The sequence below is a fragment of the Pundamilia nyererei genome, unplaced genomic scaffold (genome assembly GCF_000239375.1).
Source record: "Pundamilia nyererei isolate P.nyererei 1_Seehausen unplaced genomic scaffold, PunNye1.0 scaffold00078, whole genome shotgun sequence".
Lineage (NCBI taxonomy): Eukaryota > Metazoa > Chordata > Actinopteri > Cichliformes > Cichlidae > Pundamilia > Pundamilia nyererei.
In genome coordinates this window covers 1,673,426-1,687,828 of record NW_005187479.1, presented here as the reverse complement: position 1 = coordinate 1,687,828, position 14,403 = coordinate 1,673,426, and the positions used below count along the sequence as shown (strand labels likewise).

Below are 14,403 nucleotides of genomic sequence, written 5' to 3'. Positions count from 1 at the left end.
AAAAAAGAAAAATTATTGTTAAAATATTATTTCTTATCATTTTCAAATGGTTTAAACCAAAATCCTGCTAACATGTATAAAATATAAAAACCGAACAAAGCAGACTTGGGTCAGAACTAAGTGAGGGTTAGGTCACTTGTTCTGACTCAGACTGCCTGAATAATGAGGCTTCTTAGCTTTCTGTTCATGCTGCATCTTCTTTATAGCTTAGTGAGGCTCTGTGTCTGTTTTTCGAAGATATATTTCTGAGAACTTCGAAATCCAATTCAGTACTTATACGCTAAGCATTTCACATAAACTCTGTCTACACAGTATTAACCGCGTTTAGTCTACAGTCATGCACCTGTTGTGTACCATCTTCTACAGTCCTGTCGTTTTAGTGTGCATGTTCAGTTACAGTGTTTGCTGTGCTCTCTGTGTATCTGTATGGATATTTTAGCTGACACATATCGCCCTTTTAGCTGTAAGACTCCTGCCCAGGGGCATGTGTGTTTTTTTAATTACTGTACTATCATCAGTAATTGTTTAAGTAAACACAAATTTAATGATGATATAAATGAGTACCTACAGCCACTTTTTAATGAAAAGATGGAAATTGAGCAATGTGATAACAAACAGACTGTAACTTTTAATATTTTTGTCTAACTCCTTCCAATTGTTTAATTTTCATCCAAAGAATGTTAAAAGGATAAGTGCAAGATATATTTTACATCCTAGCTTATATATCTCACAGACTTGCAGTTACATGGCCACAGTATTTGGCCTTGATATGCATACAAAGCAGCAATTGTCTGAAAAAGTAAATCCTTTTTTTCTTGTAAAAAGTTTAACTCAGAGCACCAATTCCAAAAGGGCTGGAGGGTGAACTGTAGCTCCCGGGCTAGCAGGATTAGATTGAGCTTTACAAGAAGAGAAATAAACAGTAATCCAAAAAAGCAAACAGGGACCGCATACAGCATGTGAAAACTTTTCAGACCCCTTTCTAATTTTCCAAATCTTGTTAAAATGGATTCAACACATTTTCTTCCATATAAGTCTGGATGTAATTCTCCACAATGTCAAACCAAAGGAAGGCTATGGAAATATATTGTTAATTCATCGCGGGAAATCCTTACAGAAGCACAATCAGTAGCACGGCCCTTCACCAATAAGATTTTTATAGAGGGATGGAGTGCTATAAAGCATCTGAAATGAACCATTTGGCCACATTTCCCAACCACATGAAACCAGGCACTGAGCCTCACTTCATTAGTATAATCCACACAATTGAAAACAGTGGTTGCAGCATCATGGTGTGGAAACTAGTCCCAAAAAAGGAAGAAAATAATGGATCCAAAGCACAACATCTAACAAACTACCTAAGGCACCAAGTAAACACAAGTGTGGTTTTCGGTAAATTCTATGAAATTCATAGTGTGACCCAACCAGATTCTGACCAGCAACCAACATACCATTTATCATCAGCCATCATAGACGGACCTTAAATGGTTGTGTACTAAGGCTCCCATCCAGCCTAGATAAAACTTTAAAAAGACTGATCCCAAATTTGCCTAAACATCCAGTGCTATCAATAATTGGTGGAGTCATCATAAATGTTAGTTTCATCCATGACAACATGAAAGGTTGTTACCCAACACACTGCAGGAGGACTACATGAAACATGCAACAGTTACAAGCGCTGTGGGAACACCAAAATGTTGTAGATAAACAAGTAAGTGATAGCGTCAGTGTATATTCGCTTGAGTACACAGCAAGATACGTAATAAGTGAGCAGCTACTTAACTTCTCTTTCTGTACTGACACGAATCTCCAGTGAACGAATAATGCTGCTTTTTAGTTACTCCATTAATAACTAACACATGACAACAAACAGCTTACCCATCGACATTCATTTAGGGCCATAAAGCAATCTACACATCAGCTTCCGCTATTACTACAACCTACTTAGTTGTGCACAGAACCTCCAGAGAACACTCAAGCCTCCTCTCTTAACTGCAGTGACTGCAATATAGAGAGTGACAAATGGACCAATGCGATATTTTAATTTGGGGCCATGAGCAGTAAAAGCCTTCTCTTCAATTTTCAAATGAGACACGCAGTGAAGCGCCACAGAGTTTGATGCACATGTGAGGAGATGGGTTGCAACCCTTTACTGTGCAAGAGTTCACATACATGCAAACCTCTATAATATATAGTGTAGTTGCACACATGTGCAGGTGTGTGCAGTTCTTTGGCACAAGGTGTAAACTTTCACCAAGGGGCCAAGATGTAAAAAGACTAAATGTGTTTATAACTGCCAATACTATAGCAAAAGGGTATTTGGCCTTACATTGCAGCCAAAAGCTTAGGCTTTATCTGCATCTATCTACATGCATCACATTAACAGAGGAGAGAACATTCTGAAAACATAATTTCAATATATATAAGTATAATGTATAATGAATAAATACTGTAGATCCAGTGTCTCTTTTCACTTGGAACAAAGCTGTGCATGATGGCACCTGTTCTCCTTATAAATGTTGCTGTTTGCAGAAGGTTTCTTAAGTACTTGGAAGAAGATCCTTTCAAGTGGACGACCTGGAATCAAGCGCCCATGGCTGACAGCATTCATCTTTAAACAAAGACCTCAAGCGCAAGACCATTTTCAGGCCTAACCACAAGCAAATAAACACAGCTTTATGTAATGCTGATAACTGTTCTGTGTTGCGGTTCTTGTTCTCTATTCATCCTACCTTAAAACTACCTATAACCTTTTTTAGATAAGAGCAATAGCACTGATTTTACAAGCATGTTCTCATGTTACATGAGTTAATCATTCTTTCAAAATCTTCTCAACAGACCTTGTGCTGTGATGTTGCTAATTAGGGTGCCAAGTTCAATCAAACATGCAAGTAAGACACTGTCTTTTCATTAAATTTCTTGAGCACTTGGTTAATGTTCTAAGACTGGTATGTAAATGACATTTTTAGGTCTAGTTAGTAAACAAGCTTGTTTAAATATGCAAATGGAAAGGCTCCAGTGTACTGGGTACGGTATAGTTTCTGTGGCTGCGAGCCTGCTGGCATGCTTCAATTCACGACGTACATTTTGACGGTAAGTTTAACGCTCTAGGTAGATGTTAGTGTCTGAGACTGTGTGGACTCGTCTGGTGACTTTGGATTACAATGCATCAAGATGGGATGTGTCCCACAGGCAGATTTCATTATAGTAAAACAGGAATGACTGCTTTTATATAGTCTCTGCAACACTATAGTTCCTGCTTAACTGGTCAAACAAATAGGTCGCGTAAAAGTCTAAGAACATAAAGAAAATAGCTATAAAAATAATTAAATTAATTAATTAACAAAAATCTGATTTTGTTTAAAAAGGTACCACCTTAGAGGAAACAATTATATTCCCCATTGCATTTAAAAGGTTTAAGAAGGTAAACATCTCTCATAAAAAGAAAATGTTATGAATGCTACTCTTACCAGCACTCTGTGAGCTGCTCCAGGCCCTGCTAAAAGGGCCTCTACTGCCACTACAGGAGCTATTGCCTGCGCCTCAGCCTGCTCCAGCAGGCATAGCTGGTGTGTTATGTTGGCCATTTCTTCCTGAAGCTTTTCAGTCTCAACAGTGATCTCTGCGATTTTCTCAGCAGCAGATGCTGTGAGGAATGCTTCTTTAAGGTCTACCAGGTGAAGGGTCCTCTTCTCTTCCAGTAGCACCAATTTGCGGAGCTCCTCAAACTGACTGTTCACATACTCCTCAAGTTCCTCAGTAGACATCTAAGATATGTAGAAAGAGTTCAAAGAGACAAAGAAGGAAACAATGAGAAAGAACGAATAAACAGGGCAAATTTAACTCACCACAAAACAGAGATATACAGCCGCCACAAATTAACCGGAATAAACCACAATGAGCTACTCAAAATCTGAATGCGGGGGGAAAAGCAAGTAAAAGCAATGCATGTGAGGGTCAGATAGGGACTTTATACATTTAAATGTGAACATTATTCCAGCAAGCCTACAGGTCTCTGTCATGCATTAACTAATTGATAGCATATATTAGATTCCCAAAAGGCAAACTCCATGCATCCCATCTGCAGATAGAGATCTCAGAGGCTCCTTCTACCACAGCAAGCCATCTGTTTGGCTTTCAAGGCAGCAGAACTGCTCACTGAGATACCTTTTTAATTCCTTTGCCCATTCCCCAACAAGCCTCTCTTTAGCTATGACTCATTACGTTAAAACACCTCAATAAACAAACTCGTTCCTGCAGTTCTTCTGTCTAGACAAAACTCCACCTCCAATGAAGATACTGTCATGAGGTAAAATAACCCAAAATCCCTTGTCATGATCTCTGCTCCTGAATATAATTGCTTCAATCTATGAACATCAGCTGCTCTGTCTCCCGTTTTCCCTTGAGCAGAACTTCACTCTCTTCCTTTCCATCTATTTAATCTTGTTTCCCCTCAGTCTCCCTCTCTCCAGTGAAGCAAAGAATCATCAGTCTTTACTAAGGTTGGCAGAGCCATGGCCCCTGGGGGCCCAAAGTTTTATCGTGTATTTGCCATTTCTGCACAAGCAATCAGATTCTCCAAATTGCCCATTAAACCAAGCGCAAGAAGTAACACTTTTAATTTACTTTCTTTGTGTGAGGAGAGAAAAACATGCACATTGCTCATGCTCTTATTTTCACCAAAATCAATGCCATGAATGTATTTCTCTCAGATAAAGAACAAAAAACTACAACTGAGTTAGACTAGTAACAACGTTTCATTCACTGTCAAGACCTACTTGTATCAAAGTCCCCCATTGTAAAATACTGGAGAGAAAGGACCAGCATTGACTACATGACTCTCTCCGAGTTCATTTATTCTAAAATGCCAAAACAACTGTGTGCTGTGTGGAATGTAAATAAAAAGAAAATGCAATAGTTTTCAAATAATTTAAAGTTTATAGAAAATAGTACCAAGGAAACACACCAATGCTGAAACTGAGAAGCTGTATTACTTTTTATTTTAAAAAAAAGAAACACTCTGAAGTTAATTCTAACAAGGCAAAATATTTAATATGTCAGGAAAGATGCAACAGAGTAAAGTTGAGACAGTGAGTGCCTCAGGGCTATAAATAGGCAGGGGTTCACAACTATGTGAGCAAAAACACGGACAGATGAACGTTTTTCACTGTAGAATTTCGATTTTAAACATTCTAATAATCTGAGAAAATGCCTGTACGCAAAAGGACTGTACACAGTCTTTTTTGCCACAGTGAGGAACCACAAAGAACAAACCTTCCCATAGCCAACGCTATGGTATGAATACACGGAATTAGGCGTCCTCTCTCTCTCAACCATCTCTGTTGGTTCTCTGTGAGGCCCCATGGCCTTTGAGGCAGATGGAGGCTGTGATCCTGGATCAGTTCTTTGTTTGTTGAGAAGCAAGAGCTCTCTGCCATTGGACCTTTCACTCAGCAATGAAGCTTCTCTGAGAATTTGTCCCGATTGGAAAGTAAGAAGGAAGAAGCACTCATGCGTGCTAATCTTCATTTCCAATGCTGCAAACTAAAGCCACAAAATGAGGCCTCAGGAGGGACAACAGTCCACTGCTTACTGGGAACTAGTTGGAGTAAAGATACAGCGTGAGCATTCATTTGTTTCTTAAGTGCCATTTTGAACCCTCGATATTAGAAAAAAATCCAAATCAAACAAACAAATAAATACATGAAAAAAGGAGAGGGACTGATTGTAAAATTGCAACCTACATGAATAACCCTCCATTCTGAAACAAAATGACCAAGATTTACAAAGTTAGAGGGAGAGAAAAAAAAGCTGTTTTTCCATAGACTTCCAAAGATCCGAAGTCTTTTTGGAACTACAGCTATCGCCATCTGGTGGCCTATAAATAGAATGCAAGTTGAAAACACTTTCGCATTAGCTGATTTTTGTGACCCATAAGCTACGTCCATGTTTTACACCATTAGTGACTGAATTATAAAAGCAGCAGCTGTGTTAATAACAAAGGAGTTTTTCATCTTAACATTTTAAACCACAATGAAACTTCAGTAAATTCGTCATAAAAAAATAAAAATAAAATGCCGTTTTAATTTGTAGTTAACTCCAAATGTTTCAAAAGACTGCTACGGTCTATCAGCACAATGATCAAAACATCTAAAATTAACCGACTGATACAAAGGTTCAAACTTTCCCTGTTTTTAACGGATGAAAAATAATCATCTCATTTTTTTTTGTAATTGGAGTGGTAAAAAGGTTTGTGCTTTAGGGATTTATTTTAAGCGACAGAGTTCAGATGGATATGTTTCTCTGTTGTTCCAAATCACAGCAGACTCTACTGCCTATTCACAGCTCTGTTTGGTGTGATGCTTTTTTAAAAAGGCCTAAAAAGCATTAATAGAACATTAGGACTAAATGGATTTGAACTGTCCTTGCCCTTAGCAACAGTGGCCTTGTTCCAAGTGAACACTACTCTCCCTCGCTCTCCTTTATCTCTCCCAGAAACTAGATTTTCCAATTTAGCCTCTAACACAACAAAGCAAGGGACAGATAATTGATTTGAATAAAAACAGCTCTGCTATAGTCATATAAAACAATAAGAAAAAAGGGAAGTGGCGGAAGTTATAAAATGGTTTTACAATAGCATAGTTTCAATTTCCAACACCTTTTTATTTGTTTTCGACTAAAGGAATGTCAGCCAAGAAACTTTCTGGGGAATGATACATGATAAATTCAATTAAAATGGCAAAATAAAAGGGGAGTGACAGCTCTAAAGAGCAAAAGGAGGTAGGAAGAGAAAGAATAGGACAAGGTAGAGAGGGGTGAATAAACCTAACACTACCAAGTCTGCCAGGTCTTTTCATGTCTCTCCTGTCTATTCCTCAACCTCAGCTTCCTAAGACACCTTTAATGTGTCTGCTGCTCTTGTAGATTTTATGAGGCAGGGAAAATGGATGTAGCCACTGCACACACATACACAGTTGTGACTGGGCTGATACTGCTGTGCTGCTAATGGACTCTTCTCTTTGTAGCTGAGAGGCTCTGTGGACTGCATGTGCCCTAGACGGCATCCTGGTTGGCAGAAACAAGTAAAAAGTAAATAAAACATGAGACGAGGTAAATATGCTGACTACGTACTGCTGTGGTTTGAAACCCCAACATGCCTCACCTGCACTCTTACTATAGTTAACTTCAGGTGACTGGCTGACTGACAGACGGCCATCTTTACTCCTCAAATTATGTTACGCCTCTGGCCCTCTATTAATATGTATGCAGCTTTATCACTGTTTTCCCCCCTTATATTCTAGTCCCCTGTGGAGAATTACAATATGAGCTCAGAGATTAAAATCCCCAAGCCTGTGGCAAAGTACATAAGCAGATTAGAATTAATAAGCAAATGCAAGCCAAGGGTTAAATCTTTCATCCACCTCTCACCTACACACAGACAGCCACTCAGACCCTCTTTCTCTCTGAAGTGTTTTAAGATGTCAATACCATGCAATTTAAACTCCTCCAGCTCCTCTTTTTCTTTACCCTCTATTTTATACGTGCACACACACACACACACACAACTTTTCTCAGCACAGGTAGTCATTCTGACTTGCCTGTCATGCATAATAAGCGACGCTGACATTTGAGAGAGCCGAGAGGACATGCCGACATACCACATAATAGTCTCTAACACAGTGCCCTGTGAGCAAGCAGGTAAGAGGTTTTCAGTAAGCACACTGCAAATCCACAGTGAAACAACCCCAGACTAAATGTTCAGGAAGTCCTTGGGGTGGCACTGATATTTTACTATGATAATACACATGAACTTGGGTGGGGTGTTGGCTGCCAGAAAACGTGTTCTCTCTCACAGGCCACTCTAATTAACCGGTTACACTACGCCACTGTGCTTGGGTCACATCTCTGCATGTATTCAACAATGCTCTCGTGTGCCACGGCTCACCGATGGGTTCTGACACAGTTATAAAAGTAGAGCATACAGCAGAACAAGGGCTGCAGAGGTGGTTGAGAGAGAGAACAGGTACTGCAGCTTTAAATGGTAAATAGCCGAGACCGCGGACGCACATTCCCAATCCTGCCTTTGTTTGTCACACCTCTCAGTGCACAACTCCTAGGCATATGTGGTCAGGTTTTATTTTCAGTGGCAGAACATGCCCCCGCTATAGCATCTGTAATGGAAATACAGCAACTGCTTTCAAGGTTGACTTGTCATGAAAATTCAGTTTGAATAGCTTTTGTTTAGGCTGACATTAAGAAAAAGGTTACCATGTTTGTTTTTGGAGGGCAACCTGGAAAAGATTTGATGAAAATGGTAAAGTAAGGTTACAGCTGTGTCATGATGATTGAGACAATCTGAGAAGAAGAAACAAATCTATGTCACATATCCCGCCTCCCAATGCTTACACCAGCAGGTGCCTTTGCAGACGGCACTACCGACAGTAAGATGCTGGTACACAAAGCCAGCCCTGCATAGAATTTGAGTGGATTTAACAAGTAAACAAAAGTAGTGAAATAGCACAACAGTCCTGTAAAGATACGATCTTCATTATTATATTGGATAATTCGTCCCCCTTATTGCCTTAATTATGAATTATAAAATAATAAAAATTCATTGCAATGCAACATTGTATTTTACACCATATGCATATTCTGAGTCGAAGACTGAACACTTGATTTTTTTTTTTGTCAGCTTACCCAGTTCAAAAAGGGTTTAACAACAGCTACGGGGCATTCAGTATTCAGCACTCTTTATTTTTTTACATGACAATGCCTAGATCACAGTCACTTTGAAAAATACAACCTCTGACTTGGCACAGAAGTGCTGAGTCAAAAAAGTGAAATCAACCGAAGTCTAAAAACGTCATGACTCAGTAATCACACAATGAAGCCACGCTTCAAGCTGACTTCTATCTGCAGAAACCTAACACAATAGGGAATATCTGTGGTCTGTGCATGGAGCGGCACAATGAATATACACAATGCTGAATCCCTTTACGACATAATCTGCTTCTATTTTAGACTGCCGTTTCTGATACTACACTGTCTATATCATATTTATAACTGCACACAAAAAGATGTAACAGACTAATATCTTTTTGTCTTTTTCCTTGTTAGGGCTTCAAATAATGTTCGATCGTAGCTACAGAACCTACAAAATCAAACAAGTTGCTGCTACAGATATAACCTAGTTGATTTTTTTTTTTTTTAAATCGCTATTCATCTTTTTTTTTCTTTTAAAAGAAGCCATGACAAAGAAATAATGCATACAAGGACTTCATATCAGTGACATCCCAACTGTGCCAGCATAAATATGCATTTGCATTTAAAATATAGAAATGCCCAGTGCCTGCAGCTTCAGTTTGTTAGGATGACTGACACTGCTTGCCCTAAATACGTCCATGGATATGACTTAAAATCGACCATCATTTTCTTGACTGTGGAGTCACTCCCAAGTAAGTAAAAAACCTTCAAGCAACTGGTTATTTGTATAACTACACTGTTGTTTGATCTCTAACCCAAACCTCTTATATCTATGTTCTGTAACACTTGGACACTTAATGTTAAATACACTGATTGTTCAGCTGTCTCGTAAATGTAAGCTTCAAAAATAATCTGCATATTCAAACTCAAAACACATGGCACAATCTCACTAAAATCCAAATTAATATACAAATGGTGCCCTGTCACCCCTTGCATGGAATTTAAAACCACCTTTTATCACCACAAATATATTCAAACTTCATTTAAATAAGTGCCGGTATGAGCTCATTAATTAAGAACAGATGCGTGCACCTTTTTTGGGAGAGGTTTTCTAAAAATGGTTCTTTGCTGTATAACAAGTGTTAGGCTTCTGTACACAGGAGTTAGCACTCACCTCAGGGTTGGTCCACTTGGTCTTGATCTTCTCAGCCATCTGTTGTGTACAGCCCAGCAGGTCATAACCCTGCCTGCTCTGCAGATACAACAGACAAACAAGCGGTAAACACAGCACAGTAGGCCACTATAAAAACAGCACAAACACAGATATTCTTTTTGTGCAAGTCAAACAAGACATGCAGCAGGCTAATTATTTGTTTACCTTAATCTTGCACTCATTCAAAAGAGTACCATTGAGTTTACATTTTAGTTTATAACTCTACACAAGGACAGTGCCAAAAAAAACCTCATCTGGTAGTATGACAACATTTTGAGGAGACTACAGACTACAATATTACATATTTTGATATGCAATATACAAGGTGTTAAAGTTTCTCCACAAGAGCACATTAACACAGGAAGCAGGATTAAAGCTAAGGGGTGTTTAGACTAAACACTGTGGCCTTGGGCTGTATGTCTGACCCTCTTTGTCTGTAATCAATCCATATGTGTCTGTAAATGTAAGTCAGTTAAGTGTGTTGCTCTACTTTTGTTTGTACCACCAAAGTCAACACTGTAGTTCTAGACAGTTAAGTTTCACTGACTTTGCATGAGCATTTTAAAATAAGGCTTCTGCTCAGACTTTCTAAATCAGTTTCTTTCACCGCTCACAAACAAAAACCTCTTATGCTCATAACATTAATTCAAAACTAAGCCCTTGTTTCTGATCATATCACCTTGTCCTCTGTGCAATAGCACAGCCCAAATGTGATCAGTGTGCTGAACATCTGACCTGAAATGAAACTGTAATAATCAGAAACACCAAGCTCTTCATAAATGAACCCAGATTTGATGGACCTTTTTTTCCCCCATAAATCCAACAGATTAACATGACTTACTAGACCAAATGCAGTGCTTCACTAAACAACTTGTGACTCAGTGGCTCTATTTAAAATGCCTGAAGAGAAAAGGCCATCTGGGAAAATGAAGTAAGGGTGAAGCCATAATTGGCACCAAACCAAAAGGGACATCGGGTGTATTTTTAATGTTTCATTTCTCTTTCACAGCTTTCACAAGAATAAAAGTGTCTGTAAAAATTAATTTATTGATGAAGAACTGTGGGTTATCATGGGACATATATTTAAAATAGAGCACATAGCCCTCTCAAATTAACTTGAAGACAATGATTGGCACACTACCTAATACAAAATTAGAAATGCAAACTAGACATGTGACACTGTATGTTTCATAGCAGATATTGTTGGGGGGCATGCCATAAAGATTAGGTACACTATATATATATAAACCTTACATAAGTGTGCATCTCACCTTCTGCCAAACGTAGGCTTCATGCAGAGTTATGATCTCGTGTTCCTTGTGCTCACCTTGCACAGCACACACCACACAGATGATCTTTTCATCAGGTTTACAGTAGAGGGAGCCCTCCTGGCCATGCTCCTTGCAACGCAATCTCTCTACTGTCACGGTGTTTCTCTTCCCATTGTCTTCAGCAGCCCCAGCCTCTGGCCCTGCTTCTGCACCCTCAGCTCCCTCGCCGAGCTCTGCTTCCACAGGTGGAGAGTTATGGGCTCCTTCTCCTTCCTCAAGATCAACCCTCTCATTCCCATTAACTACTGCCACTCCAAGAGGTGCCATCCCACGATTTGCACCCATTTCAGCTGCCATCTCTCCCACAGCTTCATCCTCAGCTGCGCCTCCAACTCTGGAGTCCCTGTTTGTGCCAAGACCATTAGCCTGGGTGCCTTCAGGGTTATAGGGCAATAGCACATGATGCGTGCTACTGGCGTGTCTGTCTGCATGGATGGGGCAGAAGGCAAAACTGCAGATGGGGCACACTTGTGTTGCTGGCTGGGCCTCATCAGGCTCGCACGCATCACATGAACCGTCCATCTGCGGCAACTCTTCTTGTTTCAGTTCATTAGAACCTGTCTCAGGTTCTCTGTTGTGCTCCATGGTGGCTGAAAAAATTCAAGGTATCAGATAGCAAAGTCTGACAGGAGAGAAACAGTGAGAAGAAGACGGGTTATAAATAGCTGTGACCTTCTGTAAACACATCTCATCTTTGCACAAGGGAAAGTCCAAGATTCTCAGGACTAATCCCCTCTGATTTAATATTCCCGAAACAGATGTTGTCAGGCATCTAGACGAAATGCCATCGAGTGCCACATTACAGCACATCTGCAGTCACTGAACTGCCTTTGTGTGCAAACACACTCACATTGTTTACTGACTCACAAACAGAAAGTGCTGAGTGTGTATTCCTGTGCCCTCAGCATGACCAAACACTCCCCTGCTCTCCTTCCTTCACCTTCCTTCACCTTCCTGGTTATGTCGTCAAGCCTTGACCTTTTCATATCTTGTTCTTTTTTGTCTTTATGTGCACTCACCACCACCCCCTTTCAGACCACTCTGCAGGAGTGAAGCTGAACAGAATGAAAAGAGCACAGATGCATGCCTGGCTGGTACACACTTTTTTGTCTCCTTTCTCTTTCTCCTCGAAGCCTTCCTCTCTTGGGCTCTGTTTGTGTACTCTCTCCACTGCTGACACAAACAACCGACAGAAAAAGTGCTGTAATGGAGAGAAAACTCCCCCTCTTTCGCTCTTCCACCGCCCCTCTCTGCCAGTTCTCTGTCTCTTACTCACATTCACACAGTGCCTCCTCACACAAACACACAGACATTTTCTCCCTCATCCTGCAGGGCAGTTTGCAGCAGTCTGCAGAGTGTACTTACTCGTCTGTCTTCCTCTTCCCTCGTGTTTTCTCTCCAGGGCTTGTTCTGAGTTAATGTGGAGTCTGTGCAGAATTAGCTTGACGGCTAACTTCCTTAGCGCAGCCGTCGTACTTTGAATTCTGCTGCTGAGCTGTCGACTTATCTACTTTTACTTTACAGCACAAAGGGAGCTCCTGCTCTAAACCGACAACGTTTACTTCCTTATTTTTGTCAGCTGCTGTCTTCTTTTTTTCTACTTCCTGCTAGCAGTCTCCTGTGTGTTTGGGAACGGTAGAGACACACAGAGGCGGGAGAGAGAAAACTCATTTGACGAGTAAAACCAAGACAGAGAAACTCTGACCCGAAGCCTCGCATTTTTTGTGTTTGGGTTAACATTTTTCCGTGTTTTATTTATTCATATAAATATTTTATCTATTTATTTTTACTTTACAAATGCACCAAAAGCCAATGACCTTGTCATGTAGCTAATATATCACCGGTCAAGAGGTTAGATGAGGTCTTCGGGGGCATACTGTTTTGTGGTGAAATCTTTGCACAGCATACATCTTTAAGGGGTTTCAAAACAAGATCTACGTGGACTTTCACAAAGAGTCAAAATATACACATGCGCTGAAATGTATGCATACGTTAATGTAAATATTTTAATAAGTGGTTGTGATGACTTCACAAAGCCATGGCTCATTAACTTCTTGGTAGAGATCATAATTGACAACAACTGGCAGTTTCTGTTTGCCAGCATCAAAAGGATTTGTTTAACAGCGCTCACTGGACTGAAGTGAACTCAGAACAATGGGGAAGTCAAAGGAACTCACGGAAGATCTGAGAGGGAGATTTGCACCAGTTGGGAAGTTATCTTGGAGCCTTCATCAGTTCAAACAATTGTATGTACCGGTAAGTACAACTTATTTGGGTGTGTCACCACTGCCAAGGGCTGGGAGAAGACAGAGACTGCCACCTTTAAATGAGAAGTTGGTTAGGATGTTCAGGAACAGCTCAGCAACCACCAATACTCAAGTCTGCCGTGAACTGGAAACTGCAAGAACCCCAACATCAATGTCCACATTGAAGAGAGTTTTACATTGCTGCACAGGCTGACAATAAATCTCTTGGACGTCCCAACATAAAATGTATTGAAAATTTGTGGACTATACTTAAAAGCAAGGTCTGTGCCAGGAACCCAACCAATTCATATGAACTCAAACTTAAAAGCCCCAAATTCTGGGTTACGTGTAATGCATGCATTGCTGTAATCCCATTATATTTTTCAGTAATGTAATGTGTTACTGTACTAAATTTAATCATCACACTGTCATTACTTGCATTACATAGATTCAGTTACCTGAACGTAGGATGAATGGAAAGGGAAAGAGAAATCACAAACATGCTGTTTTCTTCCTACGCTCTACAAACAGCTGATGTTAGTTTGTGTTCAAGGAGAAATGGTGGGATGTGTACAACTTTAGAGGAGTAGCGATGTTCACATGTTTATTCATTTCTTTTTTGCATTAAATGACAAGCATGATGGTATAGGTACACTCCATCTATGATAGAAGCAACCATATTATACTGCTAACACAACTTTGACTCTTTTAGGCATCTCCACATGCTAACTTAAATCTGCACAAAAATCTTCTAGTTCACAAGAAAGTTCAGCCGTTAAATCAGTTAAACACATAAATAAATGTATCTAAAATTAACTCGGTGCAGTAGGTTTAAAATGACAAATATTTACCAAAATATAGTGTTGTTGTATTGTAAGTATTGTAAGATAAGAAAGCCTATGCACACATT

General features: G+C 39.8%; 1 protein-coding gene across 2 annotated transcripts in view; it reads right to left on the bottom strand.

Moving 5' to 3' along the window:
• trim44 (tripartite motif containing 44) overlaps nucleotides 1-12,903 on the bottom strand; it is a 43,823-nt gene extending 30,920 nt beyond the window's left edge. Inside the window, exons 1-4 of one of the 2 annotated variants that reach the window (XM_005737670.1) lie at nucleotides 12,613-12,903; nucleotides 11,188-11,869; nucleotides 9,878-9,955; nucleotides 3,471-3,767 (exon numbers count right to left, since the gene is read on the bottom strand). In XM_005737670.1, coding sequence (XP_005737727.1) covers nucleotides 3,471-3,767; nucleotides 9,878-9,955; nucleotides 11,188-11,832 — 1,020 coding nt within the window. In that variant the 5' untranslated portion in view covers nucleotides 11,833-11,869; nucleotides 12,613-12,903. The remainder of the gene's footprint in view (nucleotides 1-3,470; nucleotides 3,768-9,877; nucleotides 9,956-11,187; nucleotides 11,870-12,612) is intronic. The other variant, XM_005737671.1, reaches the window with a different exon arrangement.
• Between the last annotated feature and the right edge of the window lie 1,500 nt (nucleotides 12,904-14,403).